Genomic DNA, 20,470 nt, shown 5'->3' with positions numbered 1-20,470 from the left:
AAAAGTATTAATTTCTATAAAAAAAATATCTTACTGCCACCAAAATTTTAAATGTTTGTATATCCATACGAAAAAGCTCATTTTTTAATGAACGTGTGCTGGTGCAAAATTCCATGGGTCTACTTTATTAGTTATTTGAGCTGTATGATATGAAATCGGATAAATCTGCTGTGTTTTTCCATCTTTTTCAGGAGTTTAAGTTCATGGGTCAGTGTCGTTCTCCCTCAGTATCTCCCAGCCGGCAGCCAGAATCCGCAGAGCTTATGGAGCTTTCTCTGTTTGAGCAGTACCTGCAGGGAGGAAATCCTTTTGAGATGCAGATAGACAACAAGGAAGAGGAGACCGAGGACGTCCTGGCTTCTAATGGGGTATATAGCAGTTTCAGTACTGGTTTAAGTCATTCAACACTTCACAATAATATAAAGGTTCTAACGATATTTAAAATATCATTAAAATGACAGTACATACCAGCAGTATGGGGGATAAATGTGCCTGATGATTTTATTTAAAAACAAGCTTTATTTCAAAGACATTTTGTTTGTCATATCACATAAAGTAGCCTATCTTTAAAAAATAATAATTTATGTTTAATTAAAATTTTCATCCGATTTAATTTTTGTGGCCAAAATTTGAGTGCGTCTCCTATACTTGGATTGTCTGGCTATCACCAGACCAAGCTCAATCTTTTAAGATAGAACATTTGGTCTGGGGAGCCTGCTCTGTATTTTCTACTGCACAAGAGGCGTGATTAAACGGGCATCGTTCAAATGATGCTGTACGCAATTGGATAGTCCTTCAACCAATCAGACGTCATTGTGTTAAACTCGCCAATAGCGCGCCACGTGGATAAGCTGGTTTGTGATTGGTCCCCGCAAATTTGTAACAGAAGCAGGATAGAAATATGTACAGGTTTCCATCCTGGGCTGCAGAGCGAAATCAAATCGCCGGGATATCAGGCTGGGTTTACCCAGTCTAATGCTTGGATAAATTCCACTAATTTCTTCAGTATTTTCATATAGTATTCAACACATTTCAACAATATTTATGCTGTGCTGTTTGGCATCAGGCTTGAGCAAACAAGCATTTTATGATGGTTTACAGTTACGTTTGCCAAACTGACTGCTGAAAGGGGAAAATAAATAGGAGTGAAAATTTGATGCGTAAATATTTTGCGACGTTAAGTGGCTCATTGTCCTTATAACTATTGACAGAGGCCATTACTTCTTTGTGGAGAGAATACTCCTCATTATTAAAGCTCCGATGTGCTTGTGCGTCTCTGATGATGTTTCTGTAATGAAAACAAATGCTGTATGTTGATGACAGAGTGTGAGCCCTTGGTACAAGTGCTTTTACCCTGAGAGAGAACAAAGTGTTTTGCATATAAGCTCATTGTGTTCCTAGTATTCCATTACTAGATACAATGTGCGGCATCTATCAACTTTGCATTCAATCTGTATCCTTGCGGACCGGAGGGTTTTTTTGAGGTTACATTTATCGATGTTGAATCTACAGCACGTTTTTGACACAGGTGCATTTACAACATTTTTATTTTTTTCTCCTAGTCGAGCTCTGAACCTTAGAGAATTAAGGCTGAATCATTGTGCTAGTTTGATATGCTTGTTTAACTTCTCCTTTTAAACATCAGTCATCTGCTATCCCTGGTGGTTCAATGGATCACAAAACTCACGGTTCGGATCCTATTACGGTTTTTGAGTCATGGATTGGATACACTCACAGATAACAGCGCAGAGTACCAAATTAAATTCTCTTATGCCTCTTCTAGCGCTGGAATGGTTTAAATCTATTGAATGTGTGAACTGGCCAGACAAAAAATGGCTAAAAATGGTTTCACTCTAAAGTTGTTAAACTCCGCAAATCACATAGGTCCTGAACCGTGGGGCCTGATCCATACAGATCACGCATCAACTATGATCTGTTTAACCCCTAGTTATCCCTGCTAAAAAGAAATAGCTGCTTAGTCAAAGCATGTTTACTGGTATTAACTGGTTTAGGCTGACCTCCCAGCCTGGATAAGCTGGTTTTCAGATGGTTTTGGTTGTCAGCCAGCTTCCAGTCAGACTAGCTGACAAATGCCCCAAACTCTTTAAAAAACTCTTTTATCTTTATGGAAGCTTTGATACATTTTTTACATAATTCTTTTATGTTTTTTTTTAAAGTTTTTTACATTTATAAATGTGTTTGTCACTTCTTTTTTTGTATGCATTTATTTATTTTTTTTAATCTCACTAACCCATTGTGAATGGTAATGTACAGTACCAGTCAAAAGTTGATCAAAAATACAGAAAAAACATTAATATTGTGAAATATTATTACAATTTAAAATAATGGTTTTCCATTTTAATATACTTTAAAATATAATTTATTTCTGTGATCAAAGCTGAATTTTCAGCATCATTATTCCAGTCTTCAGTGTCACATGATTCTTCAGAAATCATTCTGATATGATGATTTATCAATGTTGGAAACAGTTGTGCTGCTTAATATTTTGTATAACCTGTGATCATTTTTTCAAGATTCTTTGATGAATAAAAGTTAAAAAAAGAACAGCATTTATTTAAAATAGAAATCTTTCGTAACAACTACCATTCAAAAGTTTTGGGGTCAGTCATTTTCTTTCTTTCCTTAAAAAAATAAAAAAATAAATTCATACGTTCATTCAGCAAGGATGTGTTAAATTGATCAAACGTGATCAATTTAAAAAATATTTCTATTGTAAATAAATGCTTTTTTTTTTAACTCTTTATTCATCAATGAATCCTGAAAAAAGTATCACAGGTTCCAAGATAATATTAAGCAGCACAACTGTTTCTGTTTCTACATTTATAATAAATCATCTTATTAGAGTGATTTCTGAAGGATCATGTGACACTGAAGTCTGGAGTAATGGCTGATGAAAATCAGCTTTGCATCACAGAAATAAATTATATTTTAAAGTATATTAAAATAGAAAACCATTATTTAAAATATTAAATAGTTTTTAATCAGATAAATGCAGGCTTGATGAGAATAAGAGACTTATTTCAAAAAGTATTAAAAATAGTAATGTTTCCAAACTTTTGACCGGTGCTGCATATGAATGTCCGGCTGTTATGAATTATGTTTTTCCGTTCCGTTTCCTCTCTCGGCAGTATGAGTCAGATGAGCTGGAAAAGAGCGTGTATCAGGACTACGACAGTGACAGTGATGTACCTGAGGAGCTGAAACAAGACTATGTAGATGAACAGACAGGAGACGCTCCAGTGAAGAGGTCAGTCATCATCTTGCTGCTCACGTCATACAGATTAGCTTAAGATTGCCCACAGACTAGTACTGCATGTCTACACTCAGTTCAGATACACATGGTTTGATTGGCGATGCGTGTTCATCAAGTATAAAAAGGCATGTTTTTGTAAATTGTAGTGTGCTGTAGATTCAGGTCGCTCATGAATCGGTCCATTAACCAAAGACAAGGTCAGGAGGAGGCAGCAAACTTCTCATTTATGGACTTCATGTTCCCTCACAGGCAGCTGAATTATTTTAAATTCACCCTGTGTACAGTGAACACACAAGCTATCATTAGCCTCTTATCAAGGAGAAAGGCTTTAATTATTTTATGAAGAACGAGCCTTTTAAGTCCACAAGGCTCCCATTTAGAGCCATTCAGAGCTTTGAAGTTAAATAAAATTGTCTCAAGGAGATTGTTAAAATGGCTCCTTTCAGAATTGCACCATGTGGTTGTTTTGCCGACTACATGAGCATTTTTTCCCCCTGCATTTCCTAATTGCTCTTGGCTCGCTTTCCGTGTCTAAGTGTGATAGAAATATCATAAATCAAGAGAATGATTGGGGAACTGATTAAACTGTGAACCCTGATGAATATTTAAAGCCTGTTTGTTCCTCGCAAAGATGACTGACAGTTCTCCCTCCAGTAAATCAGCTGCCGCATTACATGTTGTGACACTTCATTGTTAGAGACTTCACATTTTGAGGGATCTAATGTTTTGCATATTTAAAAGGACATACGTTTTCTTAAGCGTGATGTTGTGACACCCCCTCACAATCTGCCACTTCACTGCCTCCGGAATATTACGGCTCAGTCAGCCCCATTCACTTCCGTTGTAAGTGCCTCACTGTAAAATTTTGTTTTTTAAAGAAAAGGAACGACAAGTTTATTAATGCCACAAGTGCCGTCAGTTGACCTTAATTTGTACTGAGACGTGCAAATTAAAAAGCCCATATTATGCCCTTTTACAATGTCTTGATTTAGATTTTGGGGTTTACTAGAATAGGTTTTCATACATATTTGACATTGTTGCAGCTCCTCTCTTCCCAGTCTATCAATTAATGTTTTGTTTAGTTCCTGGCTCTATGAAGCCACTCCTTCCAAAACAAACATTGTCCTCTGATTGGTCAGCCATTTCGAGCTACTAATGGTGCATTCAAGTCATGTGGAAAAGATCTTATTTACAAGCTGAATGCACATGAACGTCACAACAAAGTTGTAATTACTAGTGGGAAACTCAGGATTTTCTTTAAGTCGTGATGTTTATGAGTTGGGGGCGTGTCAGCAAGAAACATGGCGGAATACCACATTTAATTGACATTGTCAGGCTTTTTTTTAGGGATGCTCCGCTCCGATCCGATACTCAGATCGGGTATCGGCTCCGATACTGCCATTTTTGCCGAATCAGGTATTTCAGTATATTGTGCAAATATTTTGTTATTGTTAAGCCCCACAAAAGGCACAAAACATTAATAACCACCATGGAGTTTTGCTACCTCTTAAAAAGCTGCGCTATAAATATAAAAGAAATGTCTTTTAATTTTATAGTATATGTTTATCTATAAATATATTTACTTGCTTTTCATGAATACATGACAAAGTCATGAGGCATGGATGAAGGAGTTAGCCTGACTTATTTTGAATGTCTACTAGTAAAGCTATTAATGCACTGGTGCACAATTATTTAATAAATAATTCACTACATTTGTGTCTGATTGTAATTTTATTTGACAAAGTTAAGAAAGTAATGTTTGTCAAGCCTGCCTGATGCTTTTCACAAAAGAATGATCCCAGTCTCTTCCACACAGTGAGTCATACTGTTTATTAGGTCATTCATTTTATTTTATTATCGGATCGGCCGATACTGAATCCCAGATATCGGGATCGGTATCGGAGGCAAAAAATGCTGATCGGAGCATCCCCATTTACTACAAATATAAGCTAATTCCCTGAACACAAAATATAATGGCATTGTAATATTACAATAAAATAGCCTACAGTAAAGTTTACAGTCATTTCATAAATTAATTAAAAACATTAAAAGCAAAACACACCTGATGCTCATTCTTTGTTCTTAAAGGGTTAGTTCACCCAAAAATGAAAATTCTGTCATTAATTACTTACCCTCATGTCGTTCGACCTCCGTTCATCTTCGGAACACAAATGAAGATATTTTAGTGTAAATCTGATAGCTCTGAAAGGCCTCCATTGGCACAATGCACTGTTCACTCTCAAGACCCTTAAAAGGTACTAAAGACGTCATTACAAAGTCCATCTCACTACAGTGGTTCTACAATATCTTTATGAATCGGCGAGAATAGTTTTTGTGCGCAAAAAACCCCTACCTTTTAAGGGTCTTGAGAGTGTACTGTGCATTGTGCCAATGGAGGCCTTTCAAAGCCATCAGATTACAACTAAAATGTCTTCATTTGTGTTCCGAAGATGAACGGAGGTCTTACGGGTGTCGAACGACATGAGGGTAGGTAATTAATGACAGAATTTTAATTTTTGGGTGAACTAACCCTTTAATTTTCTGGAAGTACCAGTCGTGGACAAAAATTCACGAGAGTGACACACATACTAATTTTCTCAAAGTCTGCTGCCTCAGTTTTTATGATGGCAATTTGCATATACTCCAGAATGTTATAAAGAGTGATCAGATGAATTGTTATTACTTGCAAGTCCCTCTTTGCCAGGAAAATTAACTTAATCCCAAAAAAACATTTCCACTGCATTTCAGCCCTGCCACAAAAAATGATGTCAGTGATTCTCTCGTTAACACAGGTGAGAGTGTTGACGTGGACAAGGCAGGAGATCACTCTGCCATTCAATTCAATTCACATTTTTTTGTATAGCGCTTTTCACAATACATATCATTTCAAAGCAGCTTCGCAGAAAATGCATGCATCTACATTACAATTTAAAGTGATTTTCCCACGTTATGCATTTCAGAAATGCACATGTACAAAGCACACAGATTAGCTAACAATGTATTATTAATCAATATAATGATTAAATTAAGGTTAGGACTATGGTAAAGTTATTTTCTCTGATGAATCCCCTGTCCGATTGTTTGTGGTATCCGGAAAATAGCTTGTCCAGAGGAGAAAAGGTGAGCGCTACCATCAGTCCTGTGTCATGCCAACAGTAAAGCATCCTGAGACCATTCATGTGTGGGGTTGCTTTTCAGCCACTCCCAGTTTTGCCTAAGAACACAGACATGGAAAAAGAATGGTACAAAAACATCCTCTTCTCCCAGCCATCAAAGAAGAGTCTGGGGAGGAACATTGCCTTTTCCAGCATGATGGAACCATAGACTGTAAAAAAATATGGACGTAGTGTCCGTGACGTCACCCGTAGGATTCTGAAGAGCAGTTTTGAAGCGTAAAGTAGGGTTGAGCTGGCCGTTGCCATCTTGGTAGCGCAAAATGGGCAAAGAGGCGGGACGTGGCTGGAGCTGAGGTGACGTGATGACTAACAGACAGCAAATAAATGACAATCCACCTGTCACTCAAAGTGGCCACGCCCTTAATTATGCAGAACTTTAAGGCTTTATATAATGTAAACGAATGAGTTATAAAAAAAATTCACCCCCCTCACAGTTGTCATGAAGGGCAAAATTAGATCTTTAGATGAAAAACCACAATTTGTACCAAGCTGTAAACATGTTTTTTTCTGCTGTAAAGTTTGGCGTTTTAACATGGGGCTCAATGAGATTCTGCTCTCTTTTGGAGCCTGTCTCTAGCGGCCAGTCGATGAATTGCAGTTTAAGTCTCTTCCATATTGGCTTCAAGAGAAACTGAGAACATTGAGAACTTGTGGTCAATCCTCAAGAGGCGGGTGGACAAACAAAAACCCACTTATTCGGACAAACTCCAAGCATTGATTATGCAAGAATGTGCTGCCATCAGTCAGGATGTGGCCCAGAAGTTGATTGACAGCTTTCCAGGGCGAATTGCAGAGGTCTTGAAAAAGAAAGGTCAACACTGCAAATATTGACTCTTTGCATAAACTTCATGAAATTGTCAATAAAAGCCTTTGACACTATTGAAATGCTTGTAATTATACTTCAGTATACCATAGTAACATCTGAAGCGGCACACTTTGTGAAAATTAATATTTGTGTCATTCTCAAAACGTTTGGCCATGGCTGTAGAGTTTGAAAACCTTGCTGTATTTTTGTGCTGTTAATTAAAAGAAGGTACACCGCCCATCTTGCTCCAACAAAAGTGACCTGAACGCACCTGACATCGTAAACACGACTTCCCACCTCGTAAATACGAACTTCCCAGGAGGACTTGAACGCACTTTAACTACTAACGCAACTCAATCAGGCCTCAGATCGTATATATATATATATCTGTTCTGCAAAACCAAGATGACTGTCTTCAGTTAAATCTGAACCCAGGTTAATGAAGGAAGTGCGTGAATGAGAGACTTCAGTTTTGAAGGTCATTAAACTATAATGCTCATCCTGGATCTGTGTCCCTGCTCTGTCCCCTCTTAATCAGCGTGTCCAGAGAGACACTTCGCAGCCAGAAGAGGTCCGACTACAATCTGAACCGAGCCAATGCCCCCATTCTTACCAACACCACCCTCAACGTGATTCGTCTGGTCGGTGAGTAATTGATCTTTGATCTTACACCCATGCAAGACTGGTTGTACATGATAAAGTTGACCCTAAGCAAGGGACTGCAGTTTGCCCTCTAATTAACAGGCTAATAGCTGAATTACTATGGAAGAGGGGTGTACTTCGACTCAGCTGTGTTCTGCTTCAGCTTCCGGCCATTAATTCCATTCTGAGCATGAGCCTGCTCCTCTCTTCAGGTTCATTTGAACGCTTGTTTGACGTGTTGAATGAGATAATGGCTATGAGACGGTTCATCTTTAAATGTCCAGTTTAGGCTAAACTAACATAATCGAACTGCAAAAAACTGTCATAAACCCATGGGTGTGAGCTTTTCTGTGGTGTTTTGATAAAAGCACTAATGTTGTGAAATGGATAGCGGTTTTAGGTTCAAGTTAATAAAAAAAGTTTTGCTACCGTCAGCAGGAATAAAATTGATTAAACACCTTCTGGTAACACAATCAGTTCTTTAGAAGACATCAATTCTGCATTTTGAATGACTAGTGAACATTTTGTGTCTCAAACTGTTGAGCCCTTTAAATGATTGTGACGCAAGAGGTGAGAAAATTAGAAAATGAAAGGGATAGTTCACCCTAAAATGTACACCCTCATGTCATTCCAATCCTGTATGACTTTCTTTTTTCTACAGAACACAAAAGAAGATATTTTTAAAGGGATAGTTCACCCTGAAATGAAAATAAAGTAATCTTTTACTCACCCTGCTGTTGTTCTAATGCCCTATAGAGACAGAGCGCATTTAGGCAACGCCACACCGGGTTTTGTCACTGTTAAGTCAAATATCCAAATGTCAGTTTTATATATTATATTTCCTGTCGCTGATTACGTTCCCCTCTAGTGGGTGTAGTTCTCAGTGTTGCGCTCTGTCTCAATTGCCTGTAACCACTTTTGTGTCCTTAAACGCTCGTTTTTTGGGTCAACAGCTTATACAAACTTCTGGGTTTTTTGGTTCTGGGCTTTGTTTAGCTTGTTTGCTGTACACTTTGTCACATATCAGCTTTTAGCCATTGTTCTGTTTTTTGTTACAAGTCAGAAATGACATGGAGGCAGCCTCACGCAAAAAAGAAGTCAATGGAGAGCATTGGATTGTTTTCCCCCCTGGTGGGCGTGGTTTTCAGATTATGAAGTTTGTCGCTCTGTCCCTATGTCCTTCTATCTTTTTCGGACCTCAAAAGCAGAAATGTAAAAAAAAAAAAATTCTTGCACGCGTTCCTCCATATAATGGCAATGAATGGCGATCAGGCTAAAACATTACAAAAATGATACAAAAGTATCACGCAATGATACAGCGAGACTCGCACCATATATGGTTCAGGAGGCATACTATAAGGTTTTGCGAGAAAGAAGCCGTATTATTCAGTCAAAATACTGAGCTCGGCTGTTATTCGGCGCACGTTCCGGTGAGTGCGTGCGAGTGGTCAGCAGCTGCACTGTTGTCATGGCACCCAGGATAAGCACACACACACCATTTTGAGAAATCAGGCTCAATAGAAACAAACGCGACTCGCCTTTACTATAAGGTATACAATAAGAAATAATACTAATAATAAGGTAAACCTCCTAAAGTGAATGATGTGTACCTGTTGTCATGCATTGCGTGAGTGGCTGCTGACGGCTCGCACGCACTCACAGGAATGCGCACAGAGTAACGGCCGAGCTCAACATTTTGACTGAATAATGCGGTTTCTTTCTCGCAAAACCTTATAGTATGCCTCCTGAATACTTTCCATATATCCATATATGTCTCACTGTATCATTGCGTGATACTTTTGTATCATTTTTGTAATGTTTTAGCCTGGTCGCCATTCACTGCCATTTTATGGAGGAGCGCGTCCTGCAGAGTCCTGCATGGGTGCGGGTACCTGCGGCTACCCGACGGGTGACCCGTGAATATTGCTTAAACGGGTGAAAAACGTATATGTATATGTCTACTGTAGATGTGTTCCTACAAAAATATGCCTTGCCTTTATTTCAAGTTGATAAAATAATTTAAAATCCAAATCAGTTTATTTGTGGCCACGTGTGCGCCCGCCCTCCCAGGAGAATCACATCCGCGTGTGCGCGATCTGCCTGCACTGCAATCGTCGAGATGGATCCTGAGGAGTTGAAGAAAAGATAGCCGCAAATGTGGAACTTCATCGCTGAAGAAGCACGCACATAACTGTGGTAACAAAACAAGCACAGTTCTATCGAACCGTATTTTTCAAAAGGGGACAGAACTGAATGTGCCTCGTAGAGATGATAAGGACACATAACCATGTTTGACAGCTTCGGCTGAAGTTGTCCTTGTGTTAATGGTCGTGTAATAACTTCTGTATGCTGGCAATAAACATTTTTGTAAGTGTGTCTATAATGTGATATGCTAAACTGATTTTATTGCGGGTGCGGGTCGGCTGTCGGTTCTATTTTTACACCCGGTTGTCGGGTGTAGATTTTAATTAGTGCTGTTGTCGGAAAACGGGTCAGATGCGGTTTTAAGCACTGCGGGTACGGGCGGGTGCGGATTTACAAAATCGGACCCGTGTAGGACTATTTTTAAAATTTCTGCTTTTGAGGTTCGAAAAAGATAGAAGGACATAGGGCATTGGAACAACAGCAGAGTGAGTAAAAAACGGCTTTATTTTCATTTCAGGGTGAACTATCCCTTTAAGAATAATTTTGTTCATATAATGAAAGTCAATGGCAGCTGACAGTTTTCAAAATATATTTGTTAAATATGATTCAAGGGCTTTGAATAGGACATTTGCCAAACAATTGTACTATTTGCATTCATATTTCCCTGTTCTTAATCTTTGTGGTTTTATATTCAATCTGTGAACCTTGTTTGTTTGCCTTCCTTATACATTTCAAATTTTTCATGATGTATTTTGCTTTTGTAGGGAAATACATGCAGATGATGAACATTCTGAAGCCCATCGCCTTTGATGTCATCCACTGTGTGTCTCAGCTCTTTGATTACTACCTGTATGCCGTCTACACCTTCTTTGGCCGCAATGACATGGTATGCATTTTAAAATATTGCTGTTCTCCCTCATGTTCAGTGTTGATACTTAACATTATGAAATATTTATTATATACAATTGGATCCTTGCTGTGCTGTTCATTAGGAAAAGCCTACAGGTACGCTCATTGTTTTTCCCTCTAATGTCTGCGAGCCCTATGGGCACTGTTCTATAATTACTTCCATTATCATGTGAGCAAGTGTTTAGGCTTTTCTTCAGGAAGCTGCACTGCGAACATCCCAGAAAGGTGTAAATGTCTGAACAGATTCGCAATCATTTCAGTGGTATGCAGCTGTTTATCATTCTTAAAGATTAGGTTTGTATATACTGTAGTAATTTAACTCCACCGTGGCTTGACATTTAACTTGCATACACAAGAGGATTCATGTGCTTCATTGATCTTTGAGAGGGAGTATTGAGAGAAAAATGCGCCTGGAGAAGTTCATGAGTATTTTCAGTGCAGATCTCTCTATGTAGGCTAGTGCTTGTCACACTGCTGTTCTCAAAGCTTAAGTAAACAGTTTTGAAAGCCCAGCCTTGCCTAATAAAATTAGGTGGCAGCTCAATTATCCTCATAATTGTCACTCTTTGAGACTCAATAAGCCGTATCTAAAGAGTTTTTATTGCATTTGCCACAACAGGAATATATCGCAATTTAGCAGCTCCATAGGAGGAGAGGTTTCTTGCTCCCCAGAGCGCTCTGGTTATTTTCTCTGCACTGTCCCAAATGAACTTAGAACTTATGCCACCTAATCTGCCTTAAAGTTACTGGAATAATGAAATTTAGAGGGAGTTGCCTTGCCTGCTTTGATTTCCCATAAGTCTTGCTCACAAGCTGTTGAAGGTAAACTCACAAAGATCCCTACTATTTGCTATGTCGCTGTTTCAGCTTCCTGAAACTCTGATACCTTCCTGGGAAAATCTTCAAGACCCTTGATTTCTACCACTTGAGTCATTGCGCTTAAGGTTTGATCCTGTCAACTATTTCCTAACATGGAACCCGCTTCTGGCAGACCTTTGTAAAGTAAAGCAACTTTTCAATCATATTACCTGCTCCTCAACTGGGTTCGTGCCTCTACAACCTCTACGAAATCCACCGTTTGAGAGTTTTAGGACTGCCTCCTCTACTTCATAGGTTCATGGGCCTTTTCAACACTATCGCAGGCATAAATGAATTCCTGAGTGCAGAGAGAGTGCCATTGAAGGGGCATTGAATTGTCTCACTATTTCCACCCGTGTGAGCTGGGAGAATCTGTTGAAGAAGGGGAGCTTGTTAAACAGCAGTGGAGGCCATAATAAAGCTGTTGGGGCATTTGGCAGTGACAGCCCAAGGGCATCTGACTGAAGCTGTTAAAGACAATGGCTGCCTGCTGTTCTTGGACTTGCCTGACTCTTTGGCAGCCTTGCAACCACACTGAGAGTCAAAGACAAAAAATGAATGAGATTTTCAGACCTCTACTGCCTTGCAAACAGACCTCCACACCCACATTGTCCACTAACTTGTTTCACAGCTTCCCTTACTTACCCAGCGCACTGTTTACCACCTAAAGCACACTCAAAAAGATGGGGTTTTTTTTCTATGTAGGCTTCAAGATGCCATGACCTTTTTCTCTGTGAAGGAGAAACTGAGCAGTTGGCTGAACAATATTATTCAGTTCCATTGTTTCATTGCTGAAATCCTTGCATTCTTATGAGAACTATTCCACAAGACTAAACCTAGTAAATGAGACTAAACCTAGAAAAAATTTAGTAAAAAAGGTATCTGTAACTAGTCTGTCGGTCTAGCCTTTGATTGGCATAACCTCTTAAGCTCTGGGACCATTTTTGGCCTACCCAAATTGATTTTTTTTTTCTTTAAGTGTGTAATTCAGGCCCTGTGTGTTCTAGCTCCCTGCAGACAGTTTGGGCTGTTTCCACTAGGTTCCCGAAAATTGTGGAAAAAAGAATTGTGTCTGTATCATGCTGTATGTAAGATTTACCCCCCCCCCCCCCCCCCCCCCATACCCATATACAGTGGTATAAATGCAATTTCCCAGTGTCATTAAATAATTTTTTAATAAAGTTTGCTGACATATTCTGGAAACAACCAAAACTGTCTGCAGGGTGCTAGAATACACAGGGCCTGAGATATACACTTTCAAAAATGAATTTATAACCAAAAAACACCTATTTTGTTTGTCTGTTTTTTAAATATTTTATATGTTTATTATATCATACACAACATATACTATAATATTTAAGTAATTTCAGGGTTTTCTGTAAAAAGACAGGGATATTACACTAATGTGGGTATGGGGGGGCAGACGGAAATTACATAAAAAAGGTAATATTCCTCCATTTAGATTCATTTGAATAAATCTTGCATACATGATCCAGAAAAAAATATTTTTTCCAGTATTTTCTGGAATTTAGTGGAAACAGCCACAACTGTCTGCAGGGTGCTAGAGCACACAGGGCCTGAGTTACACACTTTCAAAACTGATTTATAACCAAAAAAATCAAAAAGCGCCTCTTTTTTCGGGGTGGTATTACAGCTCAGACAACATATACTTAAATTTGTATCACTTTTAGCAGTGTTTTATGTAACTTCAAAGGGTTTCCTGTTAAATGACACCAACATTTTGAATTTAGACCTCTGTATGTGGGTATGGGAATCTTTTCAATTTGGGCAGGCCAAATCCAGGCGGAAATGGTACCAGAGTAATTTAGTGTAAATAAGTTACTTTGTGTAAAACAAATGCCAAAGTGATGCATATCTCCAGAAAGTAGAGACTCCAAGCTTCCAAATGGTACCACATATGAGCTCCTCCACAGACATTTAAAATTGAAGATATGGGATAACCAATGGCCTGCTATTTTCTAAAGGGAGTGTGGCCTTCAAAAACTGTAAAATAGTGTTTCTGTCATGGGATTTGACAGTAGTCCTGACATTTTTATTTCCATATTATGACAGAAGTATGCCATTTGCACTCTGTATGCTTTGCAAATAATTGTTTGTTTGCTGTGCTGAGCCAGTGCTAAATCTAAAGTAAATGCTTTCATGGTGGGGGATTGAGGCCAGTGCCCTTGCACACTATAGAGCTGGAGAAAAGTCCTTGCAATCCATTTGGCCTCCGCTTGTGGTTTAGCATCATAAGTGATGCTTCCGTTCCTAAAGAAGATCATTCCACGTTAAAAAACGAAGGAAATGGCGGACCTTGAGGAGGATTGAACTTCTAGATATAAACATTGGGGCTCTGGTCTGGATTTCATTGCATGCTTTCTGAAAAAAGTTTTCACTTTAGATTTTGGATTTGAAAGCCATTTCTGTTCTTGAACTAATGCGAACGAGAGATATAATTCACTCTTCTCCAACTTGCCATGGGAACACTTTTTTCCTCCTCATGCCGTCTTCCACTTACAGTGTAGTGTATTATCTTTGATATTTAAGCGCTGACCACAGAGCTTTTCACTTCAAACTCAGTCCTGACCAAATCCAGCAGATCTGAGGGAGACCGGATATAGCCAGTACGAGATCAGCTGTCAGATGTCAGCGAGGTTGAGCGCTGGTTTTCACACGTTCACCTCTTCTGCTGAGCGGACAGCTAGAGAAATGGCGTGAGAGGGGTTTCTGTCACTAATGGAAACTTTTCCAACTCTTAAATGAATAACAGTAGCAGTCAGTATCAGAGGCAGCCAGTCTCGTAGAAAAGCCAATGGAGACAAAAAAAAGTAAATATCATTACTTATAAAAAATATTTACAAAGCGGCTGGAATTGATATGCTCATTTGGATTCACTTTCACCCATGGCTAACTCCAAACACACAAGACATTCAATCTCCTATGGAGATGGAGATTATGTATTGCGCCATTTCATTTAGTAATGAACAACATTAGGATCTGAAAGGTCCGTACGCCATTGTATACTGCCGGAGTATCAGCTCTGCCATGCACATAATCGAAGATGCATTGGTCTTGGCATTCATTGCTCTTTGCCTCAAGTTAATAACTTAGCTTAAAGGCAATGAATGGAAAGAACGGGGAACAATATGCAAGTGGCTTATCTGAAAATGGATCACCTCCAGGATGATGACATGCTTGAGCATAGGGAAAGGCCTTTAGTAGTGCTTATTAAGTGTTGCAGTTAGAGTTAGCGATGGACGGGAAGATGCAGCTGTCGTGCTTACAGTCCTTTGGAAACTTGTTGAAAAATGTTAAAGTCAGAGAAAGACTGCCGTTTTATAGTCCCCCAGTCAGCCATTTGTTCACCAAGTAAAGGGTTAAATTGCAAAATGCCAGGCTGTACTTTGGCTGTGGCCTGGCGGTTGCAACAAATATTATGGAAGTAAAGGATTCAAAGTGTTATTTTTAATTTTAACACCGCTTTCAATAAATGCATATATATTTAGTTCATCTCCAAAAAGCAGGCTTTTTTGCTGTATCATTATTTACTTTGTGTCGATTTTGTTTTCCTTGCAAAGCACTTCCCATCTGCATCTCTGCCTTCACAAGGCTCTCAACCTGGTGTGTCCAGACAGACAATCCCTGTTTTTTGGGTAAGACTGCAGTGTGGAGCTTGTTGGCAGTAGAAATGTCTGCCATTGTGTGCTGTGTTTTCACCCCCTTACTCATATTTTATATATTTCCTTAGTCAATTCACTGCAATGTCCTGTATTGTCCTAGTATGGTTTGATGTAGATTAGTTTCCATGCTAATTTGTTTGCAAGAAGTTTAGAGAACTTTAGTTTACCCAGCCCCTGTAATCGTGAAAGTGAAAGTGCCCTTTTCGATCGTACCGCAGTGCCCCCAGAACACGATTTCTAAAGAGGGGGAAAAAATATTTCATGGACGTACAGAAAATAATCTATTTATACTTTTTTGCGGGCGTAAGGTCTCTACTTCCTTATACTTCAGATCTTAAAGTGACAGCAGTCTAATAAATCTACTGCTGTCTGTGATTAATGTAAATTAAAGAACAAAAGACAGAGGAAATCACTCACTGCTCTTGACTGAATAACTTTTGTAGCTTTAATATGGATTAATCTATATTTAAATTATCATTTATGCAGTGAAGACTGTGAAGTGTTTGATTATTTTATTCAATTTGTGTATATTTCCTACCTGTTAGATCAAAAACAATGTTTCTACATTAATTTGGAGATAAACTGAAATTGAAAATTGAAAATATTTTTTTACAAACTTCAATGTTTGGTGCGATTTAATTGCAATTAATTGACACCACTATTTTTTAAATAATTCATTTTTAATATATATTATATTATAAACTAAACAGTGTAAATTTAATTGGGAGGTTTCGGTAAATGTTGCTTGAAAATGCAGGTGAGATATTTATCATTATAGTCGTAGTCAGCTCATTGTTCTCAAATAAAGATTGAACTATGTATTGATTCTACATCTGAAATTGGATTACACAAAAAGTGGTTTGAAAGGGATTTAAAGATTATACTTTTAACCCTTAAATCTTTTCTGAATACATGTACAGTATTATTGGGTCCAAGGCTCACTATTATCTAGCTATTAACAAAAATGTTTGCCTCCATAAACTCCAAATACTGCTTATTAATATTTAGTAAGGTAGTTGAGTTTAGGTGTTGGGTAGGATTAATGGGATAGTTCACCCAAAAATGAAAATTTGGGCATCCAAGATATAGCTGTCAGTCGTATAATGCATGTGAATGGTAACAAAATCTATGAGCGTAAAAAAACATGCACAGACAAATCCATATTAAACCCTGCGGCTCGTGACGACACATTGATGTCTTAAGACACGAAACGATCGGTTTGTGTGAAAAACCGAACAGTATTTATATAATTGTTTACCTCTAATACACCACTATGTCCAACAGCCTTGAGCGCGCGATCGGCGCTTGCGTAAACTACGCCAGATCGTGTACAGACCCCAAGCACCGGAAGTGATCGCGCAACAAACCGATCGTTCCGTGTCTTAAAACATCAATGTGTCGTCACGAGCCACAGGGTTTAATTTGGATTTGTCTGTGCATGTTTTTTACACTCATAGATTTTGTTACCATTCACATGCATTATACGACTGACAGACTGCAACGGTTGGAGTTAAAAATCTTCATTTGTGTTCTACTGAAGAAACAAAGTCACCTACATCTTGGATGCCATGCAAATTTTCATTTTTGGGTGAACTATCCCTTTAAGGGATGTAGAATATGATCATGCAGAATAAGGCATTAATATGTGATTTTTAAGTACAAATAAACCTAATATCCTAGTATTGTGCATGCTAATAAGCAACTAGTTAATAGTCAGAATTGGACCTTAAACAAAATTGTTACGTATTATCCTTTGTTATGTCTACTGTAAACTCAGTGCTACTCTATAAAAGTTCTTACTGCTGTCTGTTTACAGATTTATTGCTTTGTTCCCATAGTAAAGTTGAACTGATGTTTGCCGTTCTGTCGTTAATGTCAGATCTATTGCATATTAAAGCCATTGGCTTGCTTACATTAATTTCTGCATTTGTAAATACATTTCCAGTGAACGATCGCTGGAGGATTTCCTAGTCCCATTCATCCTTCATTTTTATTAAAAAACTAAATTGCAATTAATGAACATAAGTCATGAACCACACTTAGGCCTCTGGGAGCTGTGTGTATTGAGTGGTTTCCTGTAGATGATCGGTGGTGTGTGCTTTCTGGGGCTTTGGGGAATGCACTTTGTTGAATGTGTGTATTCCAGTGACCTGATTGAAAAGCAATGGAGTCTCTTTCTCACGGGGGTGTGTTCTGCCGTCTCTTATAGTATGAATCATCTGGACTGGGCTTGATCAGCAGCAGACTGAGGACTACGCTTAGCCGAATCCAGGAGAGCCTAATAGACGTGGTGAGTAAAACATGATACTTTTAATGCACTCTTTCTGTTTTTTCCCCCTGCCTGTCTCTTTCTGTCTCACTCCTGTGGTTCATCTCCTCTCTTGGCCTCTCTTATGTAACCATTATGAATCCGAGTGGAAATGGTAGTGTGCATTTATCTGAGTTCCCTATAGCCTCTCATCAGGCCTATCATCTCTTGCCCTCTCCTACTTTCAGCTATAGCAGCCACAGGTGAGTTAATCACCATCAGCACACTTAGATGGCCCGGCACTCTTGTAATAAATGTCCTTTGGTTTCCATGGCTGCACCCATTAAGGCTCTCTGGGCCAAAGGCCTGAGACCCACAATGCACCATATACCGCTATCTCCTGAACAAATAGGCAGTTATTATATAGTTATTATCCTTTCCCCCAGATGCCTAAATGTCAAAGAGCAAGAAAAGGCACCAGTTTGCATTAAATAATGAATCATGATTGCTTTTATCCTGTCAGACATGCAAGTTCTGGTGGTCAGTCTGGGAATAAGGCTCTGTCTCTAAACCTAACCTACCTAGACAGCATTTTTAGTAATCGTACGAGCATTCCCAGCCTGAAATTGCAGGCGGGGGATTAAGTCTCCTAAACATGCGCATTTCATTTTGGCTGCGTTTTGAGGTGGCTTTACAGGTATCTTTCTGTAGATAAGGCACCCTCACTACTATTTTATGATTAGCTCAGCAAGAAATGTCTATTCAATATAGCAAACCGAGCCAAGAGAAAAGTTTTATTTTTGTTTTTCGTAAGTGGATAGTTGATGTGGCATGTCAAACAATGAAAGCATTGTCCTGCAATTTGACATGCTATACTCTGGAGGACATGCTATTTTTGACATTATTTTGTTTATCATTTGTTGACAAGTTCTTTCATATACTGTATTTACATGAACCAATTACACCCTGAAGGCATTTTTAATGATTTCATGTCTAAGTGACATTGGGGAGAGCGGGGCACAACCTAACGCTTTTTGACTTTCTCAGTTTGTGTAAATCCACTTGGGGTTCAGACTCTGAGTATTTTTTTTTTTTTTCCCACATTATTTTTTTCCCACATTATTTTTTTTCCACATGTTTAGTACAATTATGTGGTTTTGTTTCATTAATACAGTGTATACTTTTTTCTTGATTTACCCCGAAAGAATGGAAGTGAAGGGTAGGGTATGTGGGGTACATTGTAACATGTGAGGGGCACAACGTAACATGACCAAATGACCGCTTAAAATGTTACCTGATATAATCAAAAAAATATCCATGACAAACTAAAATGTTTTGTCAATAAAATACAATAATTATTTTATATAATAAATTATATTTAATAATTATATATTTTTTAAAATAAATTAATGGCATTTTTTAATCATTTAAAATATAATTTTTTTTTGAGTTTGACAACAAACACATCGCTAAACACAGCTATACAGCATAGTTCAAAACAAAATAATAATGAATCATTTCTGAACATTGACTCTCAGTCATTATTCACCCTTTTCTCATGGTTTCTCAAAAGAATTCATAAAAGTATAGAATATAATAGCGTAGTTCTAATAGGAGCTCATTGTAACGCAGTTTGACAACATGCCCCGCCTGCGCAACTGGGATTTAAACCGCGGCTCGTGTCTTCTGCTGGTTAAATCAGCATTAAAAGACGATATAATCTGTTAAATAACAGATATAAGATTAAAATAATCAGATTTGTCTTATTTTAAATAAACACAAAAAACAGAGTTGAAAAATAAACTTAAGAAATGTACTTTTGCTATGGTTAAATAAATGTTCAGTAATATCTTCCGAAGATTTTTTTAATTTTGGCGCGATTAATGTTCAATAATATCTACCAAAGATTTTTAAATTTTGGCGCAATTTAAAAAAAAAAAAAAACGTTGATATGGCAACTAGTAAATACACTAAGTTTCGTCATCCTGGCATGTGTGGAAAGTTTTAAACCATGTGTGTTACAACTTACCCCACGTTAAGTTGTGCCCCGCGCTCCCCAACTTAAAACTAAGGGCTTATAACTCAAAAAACAAGATATACACAAGTGCATGGTCTCATTTGATAGAAAACCTTTCAAATTTTGGAATGTTGGAGGTTCTTATGTTACATCACTTCTGAGAAAAACCCAAAAAAAGAAATGTTGTTATTATTGATGTTTGACATTATGACTGTTAGAAAGTATATATGGAAGCTCATAAAATCAAGTTTGGACTTCACAATCATGTCAACAACACCGGAGATACATTTTCGTTTGATATCTCAAAGCAATCAAAAGTTATGGCATTTGGAACCAAGGCTTTATATCAAAAGTAATACAAAAAAACATTCCAAACTAGAGATCTGAGTGTTTTACAGAACATGAGAACTACTTGCATATGTGAACGCCACAATAAAGCATACAAATATTTATAATTGCATAGAATAAGTAACAAGTAATACGATCCTGATCGATGAGTGATGATTTTCCAGAGCTGTGCTCTCCTATTCCATGGGACACGGTAAATGAAGACCTGTCAATCTGAGCAATCAGCCCAATCCAAGAGCTCTCCAGCTGTAAGAGTGTCCGATTTCTCGCTCCACATCCTCCCTGCCCACACCCGAGATCTAGTCTCCATTGGTTGAACTTTCAAATGACACTGCATCACGATCTCGACGCATCGGATCGTGGAA

At 38.2% G+C, this 20,470-nt stretch overlaps 1 protein-coding gene across 2 annotated transcripts in view; it reads left to right on the top strand.

The window, feature by feature from the left end:
• Nucleotides 1-20,470, top strand: part of vps50 (VPS50 subunit of EARP/GARPII complex) — a 253,418-nt gene that overhangs the window by 157,134 nt on the left and 75,814 nt on the right. Inside the window, exons 18-23 of one of the 2 annotated variants that reach the window (XM_079829017.1) lie at nucleotides 192-368; nucleotides 3,150-3,268; nucleotides 7,794-7,900; nucleotides 10,807-10,928; nucleotides 15,391-15,465; nucleotides 17,702-17,782. In XM_079829017.1, the coding sequence (XP_079685143.1) occupies nucleotides 192-368; nucleotides 3,150-3,268; nucleotides 7,794-7,900; nucleotides 10,807-10,928; nucleotides 15,391-15,465; nucleotides 17,702-17,782 (681 nt within the window). The remainder of the gene's footprint in view (nucleotides 1-191; nucleotides 369-3,149; nucleotides 3,269-7,793; nucleotides 7,901-10,806; nucleotides 10,929-15,390; nucleotides 15,466-17,701; nucleotides 17,783-20,470) is intronic. The other variant, XM_079829018.1, reaches the window with a different exon arrangement.

The sequence above is a fragment of the Gobio gobio genome (genome assembly GCF_949357685.1).
Source record: "Gobio gobio genome assembly, chromosome: 11".
In the NCBI taxonomy this organism is placed as follows: domain Eukaryota; kingdom Metazoa; phylum Chordata; class Actinopteri; order Cypriniformes; family Gobionidae; genus Gobio; species Gobio gobio.
The sequence above is the reverse complement of the archived record's forward strand: the minus strand, read 5'-3'. Positions and strand labels throughout refer to the sequence as shown.